The sequence below is a fragment of the Phocoena sinus genome, chromosome 6 (assembly GCF_008692025.1).
Source record: "Phocoena sinus isolate mPhoSin1 chromosome 6, mPhoSin1.pri, whole genome shotgun sequence".
Lineage (NCBI taxonomy): Eukaryota > Metazoa > Chordata > Mammalia > Artiodactyla > Phocoenidae > Phocoena > Phocoena sinus.
This window is the reverse complement of record NC_045768.1, coordinates 106,393,429-106,411,630: the sequence shown is the minus strand read 5'-3', so window position 1 is coordinate 106,411,630 and position 18,202 is coordinate 106,393,429. Positions and strand designations below refer to the sequence as shown.

Below are 18,202 nucleotides of genomic sequence, written 5' to 3'. Positions count from 1 at the left end.
GTTAAAATAGAAAATATAAAGTATGGGAAAAGATTCAAACTTGTTTAGCGTAGTCTGATTCTTGGATAAATGATTGTTTTGGCTCTGCATAATATATTTTTTCTCTTAGGATGAAGAGGAGGACATGGACAGTTACCAGGTAATGAAGCACCGGTTATCCTAGTCAAATAAGCTCGATTAAAGTACTAAATTACACATTCCTGAGTCTTGCCATACTGTTACTTAGTAACTACACAATTAGTTTTGATTCAGATATTGCTTTGTCTCAAGTTAAAACAGAAGGGAACAATCATCTGTGACTGTTATCCTTTTCTAAACCTGGAGCTGCCCATCCAGGCCCCTGCAGATCCATTCTTCAGGTTCTCTTCCTTGCACTTGTTCTCTCCTTTTTCCCTGGAAGAGCTGTTGCAGACTTGGCTTCAGTCAAGCCACGCCCCTTAGGTATTTTCCATACTTTAAGCCAGGTCTCCTTTCCCTACTTCCTGGAGTCATACAGGTTTTGTTTTGTTTTTCCCCCCCACCCTCCTTTCCCTAATCTCCTGCAAGATTTTGTTTACGTCTTATAAATTTTATTTTGTGAGTCTGGTTAGTCATCGTTTAGCACCGTCAGAGCTCTTCGGATCCTGATTATGTCAGCCAGTGCAGTCACCCTCCTGGTTTGGCTTCATTCTAATTGGATAAAAATGTCTGCTTTCCTATAAGTTGCTGATAAAAGTATTGAGGGTTAAATACAGAGTCCTGTGGCACAACCGTAGGGAATTGTTTTAAGCTGACGTTATTCCATTAATCACTATTCTTTGGATGTGATATTTCAGTCTTCTATAATTTCTTCCAAGTAGATCCATTGTACATTTCTCCTTCTTGTCCACAAGAATGTCATGAGCTATTTGGTTAAGTGCCTTAGTGAAATCCAGATACTCCCAATATGCTCAGCATTCCACTGATCTACCCAGTCACGTAACTTTATTACAGAAGGAAATGAGGTAAGATGGCAGCACAGTCAGGTGTTGACTGGTAGAGTTGTTAAGTCTGTTGGTAACATCCCGTCTGCCACCCCCCTCCCCCGCCAAAAAAAAAGAAACCCAACAGAAACTAGGGAGAGAAGCATTTACATGATTTGTAGATACTGGTGAAACATGTTGAAGGCTGTAGTTAAGAAATCTGAAGAGTTCTTCTGATGGTTCTAAGGGATATAAATTTGAGGATTATCGAGTAGTATTTGTGATTTTTATCCAGCAAAGAGACCTTGTAGAAGATATTAGCTGCATGAGTGCTTGAAGTTCTACCCTTTGAGCCAATAGAAATAAAACTGGTTCTGGGGCTTCCCTGGTGGCACAGTGGTTGGGGGTCCGCCTGCCGATGCGGGGGACGCGGGTTCGTGCCCCGGTCCTGGAGGATCCCGTGTGCTGCGGAGCAACTGGGTCCGTGGGCCATGGCCGCTGAGCCTGTGCATCTGGAGCCTGTGCTCTGCATCGGGAGAGGCCACAGCAGTGAGAGGCCCGCGTGCCGCAAAAAAAAAATAAAATAAAAAAAGGGAAAAACTGGTTCTGGATTATCAGAGTGCCCTTTCAGAAATGGTGTTACTCTAGTACAGTAATGCTTTAATTTCTGAAAGTTTCTATTCTGAATAATGGTTGGATTCAACTAGTAGTGGTAATAAAAGAGTTAGGGTATAATACTTTACATTTTTGAAGCATATTAGAGTAAGGTAAGATAGAGTATCGGTTTCAGATATATTGTCTTGACGTTATATTTACTATAATCCCCTTGTTTGCTTCTAGGATCGGGATTTAGAGAGACTACGTAGAAAATGGCTAAATGTGTTAACAAAGCGTCAGGAGTACTTAGATCAACAACTGCAAAAGCTTGTCAGTAAACATGGTATGAAAAGCAACTTCTAATATTCCCCCCCCACCCCAAATCAGTGTGCTGTTAATTCCCATTTGCAGTTACATGAAATAAAAGTAGACGAACACATCAGTAGTGGGAATGGCAAGAACATAGGAATGGTGCTTATTTGTGTCACATCCTTTCAAAAGGACAGTTATCCACTTGTAAGGATGTCTTTGCATAGGTCTCCCTTCCCCCCCAACAAAGAGGAAATAGAGTATGTGCAGTAAACATTGTCCCTCAAAAATAACTAAAGGAAGATGCTCACATTTCTTGATTTCTGGTCCAGAGGCACTTGAGCCCTCTGACTCTCGAAGAGATCATCCCTGTGCTGTTCCACCGTAGGCCTTCCATGAACTGAAGATGGCCTCTCTGTGAGAGCACACCAGCCTCGCTAGCTTATAGTTAGTTTTTTATCATGAGCTTTTTATCACGAATTAGGGAGGTATTAAGTTGCTAGTGAACCCTCCTCAACCAATACATGGAATATGGGAACATCCTGTGGATAACGTAGGACAAAGCGTAAACAGCAGGCAAGAAGTGGGACCCCTGTATCTGATCCTCATTCTTGATGTTCTAGATAAAACAGAGGATGATGCTGACCGTGAAGCTCAACTACTAGAGATGAGGTTGACTCTGACTGAGGAGAGGAACGCAGTCATGGTTCCCTCAGCTGGCAGTGGGATCCCCGGGGCCCCGGCAGAATGGTATGGGTGCTGCCCTGTGTCTTCTGAAGCTCTCTGTGCTCACGGAGCTGCCCACTTTCTCTATGAGTGTTACCTCTGCTTTGATTAATGGATGACTTACCATAGCGTGTGGGGAAAAAAGTTGTTTTAATCAGAGGAGGTGTTAAATTATTTTCATGAGTTGGAATAACTGTGGCCTAAAACTGTTTTATTAATATTGTTTTTCGCCCAAGTAATTAAGATTTCTGAGAATCTAAATCAATATTTAGTACCATTGCACTTAGCATTTAAAAAAATAGTTAATATGTTAATTACTTGGGTCATTCCCTTAAAAGACTATTCAGTCATAATAAAATTGCATCACCGGGTGTTTTTGATTTTGGTACTAGATTGAACTGTCAGCAAATGTTCTCTGCCACTTTATAGAAATTAAAAATAGTAAATTAAGCCACATGGGGCCCTTAGATATATAACTTTATAAGAAAGTACGTTTAAACAAGGGAGCTTCAACTTCAGTGATGAACAGGTATATGTGTTTTCTAAGACTAAGTTCTGATATCAGAGCGTATGATAATTATACATGGAAGCACGAGAGAAAAGAAGCAGCAGTGGCGTTAAGTCTTTGTGGCATCTCTGATGTGAAATTATAGCTAACCCAGTACCCAGAATTATCATTGGTTGACCTGTAATTGCTCTGAATGTATGAAGGCTGAGTCGTGAAGCACATGCCGCTGAGAAAGGCTGCTTTATTTGAGATGCTGTTGTTCTTTATGTTTTAGGACGCCAGTTCCTGGGATGGAAACACACATTCCCGTTATATTCCTTGACTTAAATGGTAAGTTAAGGGGTGCCTTCCGAAGGCAACTCTGACAAATTAGTGTCCAAGTAACACTTAGATTCTAACAAAGTATGCAGTTAGGCAATTCTGTAAGCCTAAGGTTTGGGTCTGTTTTATGTGTGCCAGAGGACTCTAATCCTTGACAAAGAATGAATTTCCTGTAAGAACAGTATTGTTTTTTAACAGTGATAGGTATGTCTCATCGTGATGTGTTCGCACATTTCATTCTACAACCCATACTGCTTTGTGTGCTTTGTTCTCCCATCAGTTTAGGATGGCAGTAATGTTTTCCACACTTAAGATATTTTCTTCTTTAATTCTCAGGAGGACTCCTCTCCAGAAAGGACTAATAACTAGTGATGCTTATGTAGCATGTTGCTTTTATCTGGTGTCTTCTTAGCATTACCTAATGAATTTCTCACTTTATCTGTGAGTTCTTGTGCCATTCATCACTGCGTTGCCTTTTTTTTTTTAATAACTGTCATTTTTTTCCCCCTCGTGTAAAATATTTGGATGTGGCTACATTTTACAAATATTCTGTCTGAGGAGGGAAATAAAAATGAAAAGGTAGATTAAAGAGCTAAAAATAAGTTCGAAAGTCAGCATTTAAATTCCAAAGACATCTGCAGAAGAACTGTGTATTAAAATGAACCATCCTAAATAGGCAAGCGTGGATGTCCTCAGTGGTTCTCTTCTGCCCTGAAAGTGCGTTACAGCATCTCAGGTATTTAGCGTCCTGTGCTGCTTGGCTTACTTGGACCTGTGAGAGTTTTTCACATACACACGGAGTCAGAGAAGAGCACTTAGCCACTTGCACCGTACATCCACCTGTCGGGGTTTTAATGTATTGCCACAGCACTCTATCCTTCCTTGTTCTCTTGAGCCTTGGAGACTGAGGGCGACTCTGTCTTGTTCTTACCCGAGGTTCCTAGATAGGTGAGGGGTGTGTGTGTGTAGGAGGGTTAGAAAGTGGAAGAGAATAAGCTTCAAGAAGACCTATTAGTATGGATATTCCAAGACAGGAGCAGCACCCTGTTCAGCCTATGCCCGTTCTTGGTCCACACAAGCCCACGTACTAGAAGAAATACTTTGGACGTTTACTTGCAAGCTTAAGATGCATAGGGAGTTGGGATGGCCAGGCTTGGAAATGAATAACCAAAGGGCCACAGGGCAGCCCTTCAGTTTCTTAACTGTCGGATGATTGGAATCACTCTCACTCTCATTTCTTCAGTACACTAAAAGACAGGGAATTGGGGTTCTAACGCTATCATTAACGTTTATGGGCTGACCTGGTGTAACCTTTTGGGTTTCTTGGCTTCCGTTGCCTTCCATGTAAAATAAGGCACGGAGGTAGGAGATTGGATTTAGATAATTTCTTGAGGCGTTTTCCATCTCTAAGATCCGTGAACTGTTTAATGGTCATCATCTGTGTGATGTAAGATTTCAGAGCCAAAAAGCAAATGAAATTTGAGGCAGGAGAATTCTACTAAGCACATTGAAATTTAGCTGGTAGGGGTTATCCTTTAAAATGATCTCCATACTGAATGGAACTTCTCTGCTTTTAGCTGATGATTTCAGCTCTCAGGATAATCTTGATGACCCAGAAGCTGGTGGATGGGATGCTACCCTGACTGGAGAAGAAGAGGACGAGTTCTTTGAACTGCAGATTGTCAAACAGCATGATGGAGAGGTAAATAAAGCATAACTCGGGAAGACTGGATGAAAAGTAGTTTCTTTAACCTTTCCATGAGCCTTTGAAAACAATCAGCAAGGTAATCATTTCAGTGCTTACATTTCTCAAGAAATATAAATGAAAACCTTTCAATATGATTTCCAGAAAGAAGGGAACCACTTCCAGAAGGAGTAGACCAATCAGATCACATCCATTCACTGTTTTACTTCTTTTCCTGGTGAAGGATCTTTGTTAGTAATTCACAGTTCAGGTCAGCAGTGGTCTACTCTCTGGGGAAATGCTCCTGAAGTACATAGAGGTAAAACGGCACAGTGTTTGGGATTGACTTCGAAATGCTTTAGTGAAGACTTCTTAATAAGGGAGAAAAAGAATGGATGAAGCCACGTGATAATGTTTGAATCTGAGTGATGGGTGTACACTGGGGGCTTACTTTCTAATTTTGAGCATATTGGAAAAATTATAAAATATATTAAGGAAGGAAAGCCGACGTGATACTCTGAAGGACACATCATCGCATAGTGAGTGGTATTCTGAAGATGCAAAACTTGAACTGCGTTCTGTAAACAGTGCATTCTGTAAAACAGTGGACCTGCACCACGTCTTTAATAAGTCAGTGCCGTGAGTGACAAAGAAAGCCTGGGGAACCAGCCTAGATGAAAGTAGACTAAAAGAACAGGACAGCTAAGTGCAGTTTGTGATCCTGGGTCAGAACAGTTGAAACATTTGAATATGGACTCTGTATTATATAGTAGTATCGTGTTGATGTTAAATTCCTGAATATGATAATTGTCCTATGGTTAAGTTACAGGATGTCCTTGCTCTTAGAAGATACTTGCTGAAGTATTTAGAGATGCAGAGTCACCTGTCTATAACTTACTCTAAAGTGGTTCAGTAAAAAAACCCAAAAAACAAGAGCAATACTGTGTGTGTGTGTGTGTGAGAGAGAGGGAAAAGGGCAAAATGTTAACAGGTGGTGAATCTACCTGAAAGAAATACAGGAGTTCATTGTACTCAATTTGCAACTTTTATGTTTGAGTATTTTTCCAAATATATAAATTCTAGCTGTCGGCCAGGAACAGCCTGCTCTGTACTCCCTCGAGTAGGTGCCTGAGGCCACATCCTGGGATTCCCATGGTCTCCCAGGGCAGTTCTCTTAGCAGAGCTGCACTCATTGAGTGGCCTGCTCCACTTCAGCCCAAGCCAAGATGTTTCCTTGTGGGGTTTTGTGTTTTAGGAGGAGGGAGTGACTGTTCTGTCTTCTCTGCAGGTGAAAGCGGAAGCCTCCTGGGACTCCGCAGTGCACAACTGCCCTCAGCTGAGTAAAGGCACGCCCGCGGATGAGCGAGTGTTTCTCATCGTGCGGGTGACGGTCCAGCTCAGCCATCCAGCCGACATGCAGTTGGTATTACGCAAGCGCATTTGTGTCAGTGTTCACGGCCGGCAGGTGAGTCATTGATCCTAGTTGAAGAAATGACTTTGGGTCAGACACGAGGGCGGGGCTGTGGAAGGATTGCTCTGGCCTCCTGTCCCCCCAGGCTCTGTGAAGCTCTGAGCTTTTCTCTTTCGGTTGACTATTGCTGTCCTATAACCGTGCTTGCTTCAATCCCGGAACCCGTCAGCCTGACTTCCTCCTAGACGACCCTGAATTGTTACCCTGAATCTTTGTTACTGCAGAGGCACAGCTCACAGCCCTTCCTTTGGGTGCCATAGGGCCCTGTCAAGACGAAGCTCACTGTTTTTGTCTTTGACTCTTCATCTGGGTCCTACAAGATGAGAGTGTTCACCACAGATGAGCTGTTGTTTGTGCTGTTCACCATGTCGTTTTCCATGCCTTTCTTTTCTCTCAGTCCTCTCTGCTGGTTCATTGATTGTGTATTTGGAGAGAGTACTCTTGTCAAGCTTTGGGGTAAAAAGATGAATAAGAAATAATCTGCATCCTTAAAGAGCCAGTGTCCACTGGCCTATGAGTGTATAAGCAGACGACTCTCTTCTACTGTGGCAGTGCAGCTCAGAGGGTGAGAGTGCAGTCAGGGAAGGCTTCAAAGAGGAGGGGGCGTGTGAGCTGCTCCGTTGCAGGCAGGGGTGGTTGGCAGGCAGAGGAGTCGCTGGCTATTTCACCGAGAGGAGGAAATATCCATGCAGAGGTGGTGAGGAAGGAAAGGGCGTGGCAGCTTGGGGACCGTTAGAAGCAGAGTGTGACGGGGTGTGCTGCAGAGGCCACGGCTGTGGCCATCAACACAGTTGCAGCTAGGTTATGAAGGACCTTGTGCCATACGAACCAGTTTAGTAGAAAACTTCTAGATAAGAATATAAAGGATTTCTGCTGTTGGTTCTGCAATGATACGATTTGGGAGGTTGATTCTAGGGGTTCTTCTCAATACACTGGCTAAAACCAGGACAGATGAAAATAAATCTTTTCATTTAGAAGGGTATAGTCACGGTTGACAGAGTCCTGGATGTAATCTCCACCCCTAAAAATTAATCTTTAGTTCTGAATGTCACACTGATATCACTCTTTGAATGAAGACCGGCAGTGATGCTGTTAAAATTGCAGCTCTTTAGCTTGGCGATCGAGCATCAGTACATACAGGTCATGGCATAGCTGTAGGTGTATGTATGTGCCGTGTCTCCCATTCACTCTTTTCCTGGTCTCTCTTTTCTCGGAAGTCTATTTTTAAATAAATTTATTTTATTCATTTTTGGCTGCATCGGGTCTTCATTGCACATGCAGGCTTTCTCTAGTTGCAGCGAGCGGAGGCTACTCTCGGTTGCTGTGCATGGGCTTCTCGTTGCGGTGGCTTCTCTTGTTGTGGAGCACGGGCTGTAGGCACACGGGCTTCAGTAGTTATGGCATGTGGGCTCAGTAGTTGTGGCTCGCGGGCTCTAGGGTGCAGGCTCAGTCGTTGTGGCGCACGGGCTTAGATGCTCCACAGCATGTGGGATCTTCCCAGACCAGGGCTCGAACCATGTCCCTTGCATTGGTAAGCAGATTCCTAACCATTGTGCCACCTTATAAGTCTGGAGTCAAGAGTGAAGGGATGAAATGAATGCATTCTAAGAGGCTCTTGCATTCTAAGAGGCTAAAATCTTCTAAAAAGTTAACTAAAGATCACTGAATTATTATTAAGTTTGTGAAAATACGTACTTCTGAGACCAAACAGTTTTTTTCCTATTCTGTTTGGGGGCTTTTACCTATTTCCTACTTGGCTTTTGCATGAGGGAAAAAGGTTCAGTGTCAGTTTAATATTCTCTCTTATTCTCATCTTTATTCACCAATTGTATTCTGCCCTCCTCCGTGCTCTCTTTAACCTCTACAGGATGTTCAGTCTTAGCAACATCTTCAAATGAGTCATCTATGCATTAATTCAGCAGTTCAATTCCTAACCGTGCAAAGAGCACAGTCAGCATAAACAATGACCGTGCACTCTTAAATCATTCTTCATAATGATCCTGCTTTGGTCAAGAATTAATGCCTGGACTTGTCACTATTCATAGTGCAAGATGTCCATCGTGCTGGAAAGAAGAAAAAAAGGATAAGGGTCACCAGCCCTTCCTTACATCTTCGTTAGAAGGTCATTTTATCTTGTAGAAGTCAACAGTCTTATTTCTGTAGCCTGTCAGCAGAGTTGAACCAGATGCCTAGTGTGGTTCCAGAGTTTAGGGTTTGTACTTTTCATATATTCGGTATGGGACCTGTCACGTGGCAGGCATCATATAAATTGTTTTGGGGCACTAAGACAAAGTTGAGGAACTTATATGTAGTGATTTGGATTCTGACTTATATTGGAAGTATGTTCTTTTCCTTTTTGGTTAGAGTGAATGTGGTGTCGTTTATGCTGTCTCTTTGTTAATGAAAACTCAGTTTTGAGGTGGGAAACCATGTCTTCTATTTTGTTTTTCTCTAGGGTTTTGCTCAGAGTCTCCTAAAAAAGATGTCACATCGAAGTTCTATTCCAGGCTGTGGAGTGACCTTTGAAATTGTCTCCAATATTCCAGAGGTGAAGGATCATATGAAATTTGAATATACTAAAAATAAACATGTAGAAAGAGCAAACTCCCTGAAAAGTCACCTATGCAAGAAATGTGTGTTAAATGAAAATGTATATTTAGGAAAATGTTATAGATTTGTAGAGGAATTTCCTAATCTTAACTTGATTCAGAGTAAAATGTACTTGTGTGGCTTTAAAGGTTTTGGTTTTAGTATTTTGTTAAAGAAGAATCTTTTGAAAAGCAAATCAACACCTTTTTACCCACAGAAGAGGGTATAACCCTTGAAGGAAGGCAACACAGCATAACATAGAGTTTCAGGGTTTCATTTTGGAATGAAACAGAAATCTTGTTTCTGTCACCTCTTAGTGACGTGAACTTGGGTAAGTTACTTTGAGCCTAAATTTTTTCATTTATCAAATTGGGTTAGTGATACCTTCTGTACAGGGTTTTTTTTTTAAGGATTAAATGAGACAATATACACAAATCGTGTACATGCTAAACAATAAATTGTAATTGCTATTATTATTATAGTTACTATTATTATTTCTCTTAGCTAATTCAGATATGCACAGGAATCAAACAGATAGAGCTGAAAATACCCCTGACAGGAGCTTGCTGGAGGATGTAGTTTATATGTGCTTCTTAGTACTTAATTCCTGATTTAGACAGATTTGTGCACTTGGTTATTGGCATAGCTAGTAACAAGGCCTTCCTTACAGGAGTAGGAGAAGTGAGGGGTCTAAGAAAAGGACCCAACAAAAAAGACAAGAGTGGCTCCTTCTGCCACATTGACTACCCAGAATCAGGGAGTGAGTGGGGAGGTCCAGGCTGTGCTGCCCTTGGGGTGGAAAATGGGAATGGGACCCTGGGACGAGCGCTCCCTCCTAAGCACACCATCCATGGTGCCTTCATTCTCTTGATTCAAGGGCTCAGTGCTTGTTGATTGATTCCGTTGATTATTTGAACAATAGATGGACAATATATATTTTAAGACAGATCAGGTTTTGGAAGAGTGAAAAGATTGCACAGCACTTAGGCTTTGTTTTAGAGTACTTATATCACAGAACACTCTTCCTCTCAAATAATGTCAAATAGTGACTAATCCTTGCCTGCACCTTCAAAGTATTAGGCTTACATGGCACATATTAACTGTTTATTTAATTTGGAGCCTGCTGACCATTTAAAAATTGAGCCCCTTTTCGAGTTAGACAAGCTGCAAAATCTTGGATCTGGAATATATTACTCTTTGTGTACTTAGATGTGGGGTTAGAGATTTACTGTTTATTCTCTGTATCTGAGTGTTTGCTCTTTTTTCCAGTTGTTTCAGATCTTAACTCTGTAAAACAGTTTGAATGCAGTTGAGAAACAGTGACACTTGCAGTGAACTATCTTAGTTTTTCCGTTTCTCGCATCATCTTCTCTTCTCTCCTCATTTGTAGTGTTTTTTTTTTGGCTGTGTTGGGTCTTCATTGCTGCGTGTGGGCTTTCTCTAGTTGCAGCGAGCGGGGGCTACTCTTCATTGCAGTGCGCTGGCTTCTCATTGCGGTGGCTTCTCTGTTGTGGAGCATGGGCTCTAGGTGTGCGGGCTTCAGTAGTTGTGGCACGCGGGCTCAGTAGTTGTGGCGCACGGGCTTAGATGCTCTGCGGCACGTGGGATCTTCCTGAACCAGGGCTCGAACCCGTGTCCCCTGCATTGGCAGGTGGATTCTGAACCACTGCACCACCAGGGAAGTCCCCCATTTGTAGTTTTCTTATCTTCTTTAACAGTGCTTTTATTCTTCAGGTGATACGGTTTTTCAAAGGGCAGAAATGTGGGGAAATCAGTGGAAAGATAAACACATAGCCTCACGTGATGGGGCTGCCTATTAATAATTAGCTAAATGTCTAAGTTGGGAAGTGTTAGGGTCACATTATCAAATCCTGATGATAAAGACAAAGGAAAAGTGAGACTTAAAGCTTATAGTGTAAGGGCTACACTAATTTATTTTTTATTTCAAAATAAAATAGAAAGCTTCTTAAAAGCTAGAATTCATCATGAAAAAGCCTGGAAAAGTTCTTTGTGTTCCATATTACAGAAGCTTTGAGGGCTTGGTAGCAAAAAGAAGTAGTCATAGACCAGAGAGCAACAAGAGATGGTTTCACCTTTCTTCCTTTTTTTTTTTTTTTTTTAAAGCAGCTAGAATGCTTTCATTGCTAATGGGAGTGTAAAATGATACCACCACTGGCAGCTGATCATAAAGTTAAATAGACACCTACCCCGTGACCCAGTAATTCTACTTCTAGGTCCTTACCCAAGAGAAGTGAAGGCATATATCCATAAAGATCTGCACAGGAATATACAAAGCAGCTTAATTCAAAATAACCTAAAACTGGAAACAACCCAAACATCCATCAACAGAAGAATGGATACATAAATTGTGGCATCTCCATACTGTGGAGTATTACTCAGCCATACAAAGAAATGAACTGTGAACGAATCTCTAAATCACTATGCTAAGTGAAAAGCCAGGCGCCAAAGGGTGTCATTCCATTTATGTGAACTTCTAAAACAGGTGAACTGATCTGTGGTGAAAGAAACGACCTTGCCTTGGGGGAAGGGTAGGGGTCGAACTTTCTGAGGAAATGGAAATGTTTTATTTCTTGTGTGGATAACATGGATATATAATATATACATTTCTTTAAAACTCAGGTATCCTCTTTCTTAGAAAATCAGGATATTCAGTGGTTAAAAGAATACTCTATCAGGAGTCAGGAGACCTAATTCTAGTCTTGCTTCTTTTACTAATTATGCGACCTTCCTCTTTCCTCATTTGTAAAATGAGGATGATTCCTGGGCCCAAACGAATTACTGTAGGAGACAAAAGTTTTGTGAACTTAAGCTGTCTTCTGAATTTTTCCATATTTTATCCATTCTAGGGCTTATGTAAATTTTTTAAAATAAATTCATTTATTTTATTTATTTATTTTTGGCTGCCTTGGGTCTTCATTGCTGCACGCAGGCTTTCTCTAGTTGCGGTGAGCAGGGGCTACTCTTTTTTTTTTTTTTTTTTTTTTTTTTTAGGGGCTACTCTTGATTGCAGTGTGCGGGCTTCTTGTGGCTTCTCTTGTTGTGGAGCACGGGCTCTAGGCGCATGGGCTTCAGTAGTTATGGCACGTGGGCTCAGTAGTTGTGGCTCGCGGGCTCTAGAACGCAGACTCAGTAGTTGTGGTGCACGGGCTTAGTCGCTCTGCGGCATGTGGGATCTTCCCGGACCAGGGCTCGAACCCTGCCAACGCAGGTGTCCCCTGCGTTGGCAGGCAGGTTCTTAACCACTGTGCCACAAGGGAAGCCCGTAAGGCTTATGTAAATTTTAAAAAATATTTTTGAAGTTAGAATGTGTCTTATAATTGATGATATCTTAAAGTTAATTGGCAGAGTTTTTTTCCCTCCTTAGTGGTATATGTCTTTTCTTAAAGTCGATGGTATCTTAAGATGCAGTGGCATGCGGATATATCTTTTGTAGTCTTTGACGTTACTACAACAAATTCACCAGTAAAAAAAAGTATCTCATTTTTCCTGAGAAGAGTACTTTGTTATGAGCCACATGAGCTTGAGATACCTGACTACATTAACAGAGTCCCTCCCTGACTTGCAAACATCCCATTTATATGCCTGGACCAGTTATGTCCAGGGAGCTGGGTGAGTGAGAATTTGCTTAGTTACTTCTCTTCTTGGTCAGCTTCCAGCCTTCGGCCTCTGCCACTGCTGAGTTGGGGATTGAGACCACACTTGGAATATGTAGTCTGTGGGAGGCTGCTTAGCAAAAGGGTTGGAACCCAGCCCTTCTTTCCATTCTTAGCCTCCATACCTATGTCTGTCTCCTGCAGGGGTTGTTTGGATCCCACACATATCCAGCTGTTACCCCAGCTCCTCAGTCCTCCCTCTGGCCCCCCAAGATATGTTCAGGAAGTACTATTGTGGTTAGATTTCCAGCTAGCCCACCAAATCCTTTCTAACCAGGAATGTCTTTGTTTGCAATGGAAATGTAGGAGAGAACAGTTTTGTTGAAAACGTGCTGTGTTTCAGCTGCTCTGTGTTTAACCAGCCTTTCAAGTGAACCGAACCACCATTTATACCATGATTTCTGTGGGAAAATGCATTTTGAGTTCCGAAAGCTGACTTTAAAATGGAATTTGGAATACATCCCATTTGTTCGTTCAGTACTCTTGTGTGTATTTGTATAATCAGGAAGCTTTTGTAACATTTTCTTCTGCAAGGTACTTAATTTTAATATACAATTTTCCATTCTCCAGGATGCCCAGGGAGTAGAGGAACGAGAAGCATTAGCAAGAATGGCAGCTAATGTTGAAAACACGGCTTCTGCTGACTCGGAGGCATATATTGAGAAATACCTCAGGAGCGTGCTGGCAGTGGAGAACCTTCTCACGTTAGATCGACTTCGCCAGGTCAGCCGACAGAGCTGGTGGCCATGGTGCCAGCCCAGCCTGACTCTGGGTTTGACTTTCCACAAGTCACATTATTGTTACATCTAAACGTTTGAAGCCTCTAAGTGGAGCATATTAATTTAGATTAAACTTGCTGGGTAAGTCTTTGAAGATACAGAAACTACTGGAAAGTTACTTTTTCCAAGACCCTAAATGGTATCTAGTTGCCATTTGGAAGTAGTGGAAGAGAATATGTAACTCTTGGTGGCTAAGTATTTTAGAAATTCCTTGATACTGGGTCATAATGTCACAGAAGGTAGAGTGCTGTGCCCTTCTTTGCCTCCACAGCCTTGGAGTGGATCTCTAGAAGGGAAAACAGAAGTGCCAGCCGTAAACCTAAGCCTCAGAGAAACCCTGAGCTCCATTTTATGTGACAGTGTTGAGACTTTTTTTAACCAAAAATACTAATGAAAAATAAAGGAGAATGGTCTGCTTTTAATAATCTTTCTCTTGGGACTGACTTCTGGCCAGCTTCAAGGGGGCCGTCAGTAGATACAGAAAAGAATGATCAAGGTAACCTGTCAGCTGTTTAATTAACTTTGAGTATTCCACAGTGATGGTAATTGAGTCATTCTGTGGTGTGAAGTAACAGCCGTCCTTTAAAGAACTAGGAATGTGTCCATAGCTCAGCCTGCTTTAAGATACTGTTACTTTGGAAGTGTGTCTCTCATGTGTATTTTTCGTCTGTATTTTCTCTGACTGACAGGAAGTTGCAGTGAAGGAACAGTTGACAGGAAAAGGGAAGCTGAATAGGAGGAGTGTTAGCTCTCCAAATGTGAACAGAGTGAGTAGCTGGGACCCCATTCTGTGCTCTGCTTTCGCTTCTCTTTCCTTGGATAACTCCTTCCCATCCTTTGAATCTCATCTCAGATATCATTTCCTTCTATGAACTGATTTAAGTGTCCCCATTCTCTACCCTGAAGCATCGGTGCACCTCTCTGTCACTGCCCTTCCTAATTTTACAGGGAAAGTTCCCATGTGAGTCCCTCTGTAATGTTTCTCCTTTATCTTCATGTCGCCAGTGCCTGGCACACTGACTCTGTTAGGTGAGTGTTTGTTGTACTAAAGCAAAACTAGCCGAGTGCCTAGGGAAACTGTTTGAATTTTCTAGGCCAAACTGAATTACTTATAAATTGAGGAGAAGTCTGGACTAAGTTTATAAACTGTGATTTATCTCTACTTTCCTTACTTTTGATAAAGATATGAATATGAGAGATAGTACACCTTTGTCTGAACTTGTTACCCAGAAAAACCATGGCACAAGCATTGAAATAAAGAGCAACTGACCCTTAGCCTTGGTGTTGGAGAGGACCCAGTGAGAGGCAGGACGGGTCTCAGGCTGGAGGGCCCATGTGGCCCCGCGAGACTGAGTGACGTCACTGATGATCTCAGACGGAAAGATTGGGAACATTCTCAGGCAGTAAAAAATACCACTTTAACTCCGCGTAAATATCTTCTCATTCCTTCAGAAAATGACCTACTAAAATGCACTGGTATGTGCAGAGATTTGGTATTTAGAATCCTATGGTTTAAAGTAAATAGTTTGCGTGTATACATTTGCTACAATACCCAGAGAAAGGAGTCGTCCGATTAGGACAGGGTAAGGTAACCAGTAACCTGGTATCCTTTAAATAGAAGGGGATAAACAAATGAAGCGTCTCTTACTCAGGCCCAGCCGGCTGTTGCCTCAGTGTACGCTGGATATCTGATGTTATACAAACCTAGCATCTTAAAAAATGTTAATCAATTCAATTTTTTTAAAAAAAACTGCACCTGACAGTGTCCCAAAGGCCACTAGTCTAGTTTGTAACTTTGGTCTTGACAGCCTGTCTGATACCATCCAACTTCAACATTCTGTTGATTCGGTTTTCAAAGTCTTGTATTTCCAGGACCATAGATCTACGTACTTTTGCACATGAAGGACTAATCCCCCTCTTTATTTCTTGTTTAGCTGTCTGGCAGCCGACAGGATCTTATTCCATCCTACAGTCTAGGTAGCAACAAGGTGAGTGTTTGTAACTATTTTCTATCAGCCTTAACTCGTTTCCCATTCCAGCTTTCCTCTTCTCAAATATCACACGCTAGTTTTGCGTGCCAAATTTTCTCCCAGTTTTCTATACTGTGTGAAATTTATTGGAGAGCGTTGAGTTCATTTTTTTTTATCTGCCAGTTAAAATAATGTTACCGAGACCTTATTATTACTCTACTTTATAAGGGTTAAAAAACAAGTTAGTTGCTTAAGTTCTTCTGTTGAAAATATTCTTCCTGTTTGTGTCAGAAAAGGAACTTCATGTCAGATTTTTAATAGTAAAATATTGATGAAATGATTGAAAATATGTGAGGAATAAGATCATGTCTAAAAGTTAATATTATTTGTTAGAAGAAAAATAAACGAACAGAAATTTTGTTAGCTGGAATGTATTTACTTGCTTGTTAATATAGCTTTCCCCAATATAACAGAGTTTTAAGCATAGACAATTCATTTTCATGTACTTAAAGGGCTCACACTTGAAATTGTAACTGGATGTCACATGACAGTTTTGTGCCTGCCGTTTTTTTGAGGGACCTCGTTAGATGTTGGTGCTGCCAGCTGCAGGCAGTGTTTTCTGTGTCGATATCTTCACCCATGAGGAGGCCAAAAGTGTCATATGAAATGGTCTGACATGAGGAAGTTGTGTCAGAGTAAAAGAAGATACAGATAAAAGAAGATTGGCTATTTAATCATTATCAAAGCTGAGTGGTATTCATTACACTATTCTTACACTATTCTTCCTATTCTTGTTAAATATTCTACAATCTGTCTTTGTATAGGTTTGAAATTTTCCTTATAAAAACTTAAAGGGCTTCCCTGGTGGCGCAGTGGTTGAGAGTCCGCCTGCCGATGCAGGGGACACGGGTTCATGCCCTGGTCCGGGAGGATCCCACGTGCCACGGAGCGGCTGGGCCTGTGAGCCATGGCCGCTGAGCCTGTGCGTCCGGAGCCAGTGCTCCGCAACGGGAGAGGCCACGGCAGTGAGAGGCCCGCGTACCGCAAAAAGGAGGGGAAAAAAAAAAAAACTTAAGAAAAAGACAATGAAGTTGATGAACGATTAGACGCATTTTTAAGATCTAGGTTACTAGGAGTTTACCTGAAGTAACACATAGATATGTATGTGTGTATATATATCCTATTATTTCAGGAAAACTACCAGTAATCTAAATCTTAAAAATACGTATCTCAGTGTTTATAGGCAAATAACTTGCTCCCCAGCTCATCAGTTCACTGACCACCTACCATGCATCTGAAAGTGTGCTAAGGGTTAGTACTCCTTGATACGGGTCCACTGACAGGTGTGATTAGCTCTTGATAATCATAGCATAGTTGTGATTAGCTAAACAAAGCAGAGTTTATGGAAAATTGTGTCATTGTTAATTATAAATAACTCAAGTAATTTAAGGAAAATATAAGAAAAAACCATGACTTTCTGTGTTTTTTTGAAATCTGTCTAACCCAAATCCTCTATGATGAATTCCTGGAAAAAAAGTAGCCAAAATTTCTTCAGCTTTTCTCTCTCACCCTAGTTTCCTTATGTTTAAATGAAGAAAATAATAGAAAACAGTAGTATCTGCTTGAAAAAGAATTATTGTTTCATCTACACCAAATAAACAGAATAAAGGAACACAGATGCTGTAATAGAAGTATGCCTAGGTAGAGTAGGAGCCCAGAGGAGGGAGTGGGCACTTTTATAGGTATTATTCAGGGACCAAGAGAGGCTGCAGAGAGGGGGCATCCCCGCCCCCAGTAAGCTTAATGCTGAAAGAGGATAGGTCCACCCAGGGCAGGGAAGGGGTTGAAGCAAGAGTGTGAACAGAAGTGTGGAAGGAGGAAAGAGCATGAGTAAAGCAGAGAGGGTGCAGTGTGGGGTAGAGCCCAGAGAAAGGGGCCTTATTTCAGAAGTTCCTATAGATGTGCCTAGGAGTAGCTGGGGAGCTGGGTCCCTTGAAGGAGTCTTTTTAAACAGTCTACCTAAACCCCACTCATGTTCCTGGCTGTGGTGTATAAAATTACGTTAGAATAATGTACATAGTAGAAATGTGTACAGTTACCAATGCACAAGTGAGGGTGGGGACAGCAGGTGGGGTAGAGGCCTCAGCAGCGGGGAGGGGGAGGGAGAGATTCAGGACGTGCTCAGGAGATGGAAGCTCTGGAACTCGGCGACATGAAGAATAAAGTGGAGCCCAGGGGAGACAGGGTGGTGTGGGCTCTGGGTGACAGTGCAGAGAGGTGAATGTTGCAGGCGCAGGTTTGGGGAAGAAAATGATTGAGGTCAATTTTGGACAAAAGGTTATGTCTGCCAGTTCAGGGGTCTGGAAGCCCTAGCTGAAGACAGATTGGGGAGCTCAGGACCTGGTTGGAACAGCGTGATGGATTTGAGCACAGAGGCCAGGCTGTGCGGGCGTGATGGTGATACTTTCAGGCCTGCGCAGGAGGGGAAGCCGGCCAGGGCCATGACGGACCGGAGTCCTCAAAGAGGAGGGGAGGCGCAGGAGGGCGGCTTGGAAAATGGTGCCGGAGAAAGGCGGTTTAGGAGCTCCTTCCAGATTCCTCAGAGACCGAAATGAGGACTGAAAAGACTATTT

At 42.1% G+C, this 18,202-nt stretch overlaps 1 protein-coding gene across 2 annotated transcripts in view; it reads left to right on the top strand.

Moving 5' to 3' along the window:
* KIF13B (kinesin family member 13B) overlaps nucleotides 1-18,202 on the top strand; it is a 190,172-nt gene that overhangs the window by 126,642 nt on the left and 45,328 nt on the right. For both annotated transcript variants that reach the window (XM_032634809.1, XM_032634810.1), the window contains exons 26-35: nucleotides 110-139; nucleotides 1,782-1,881; nucleotides 2,471-2,597; nucleotides 3,356-3,411; nucleotides 4,980-5,104; nucleotides 6,375-6,551; nucleotides 9,013-9,105; nucleotides 13,391-13,543; nucleotides 14,289-14,366; nucleotides 15,534-15,587. In XM_032634809.1, the coding sequence (XP_032490700.1) occupies nucleotides 110-139; nucleotides 1,782-1,881; nucleotides 2,471-2,597; nucleotides 3,356-3,411; nucleotides 4,980-5,104; nucleotides 6,375-6,551; nucleotides 9,013-9,105; nucleotides 13,391-13,543; nucleotides 14,289-14,366; nucleotides 15,534-15,587 (993 nt within the window). The remainder of the gene's footprint in view (nucleotides 1-109; nucleotides 140-1,781; nucleotides 1,882-2,470; nucleotides 2,598-3,355; nucleotides 3,412-4,979; nucleotides 5,105-6,374; nucleotides 6,552-9,012; nucleotides 9,106-13,390; nucleotides 13,544-14,288; nucleotides 14,367-15,533; nucleotides 15,588-18,202) is intronic.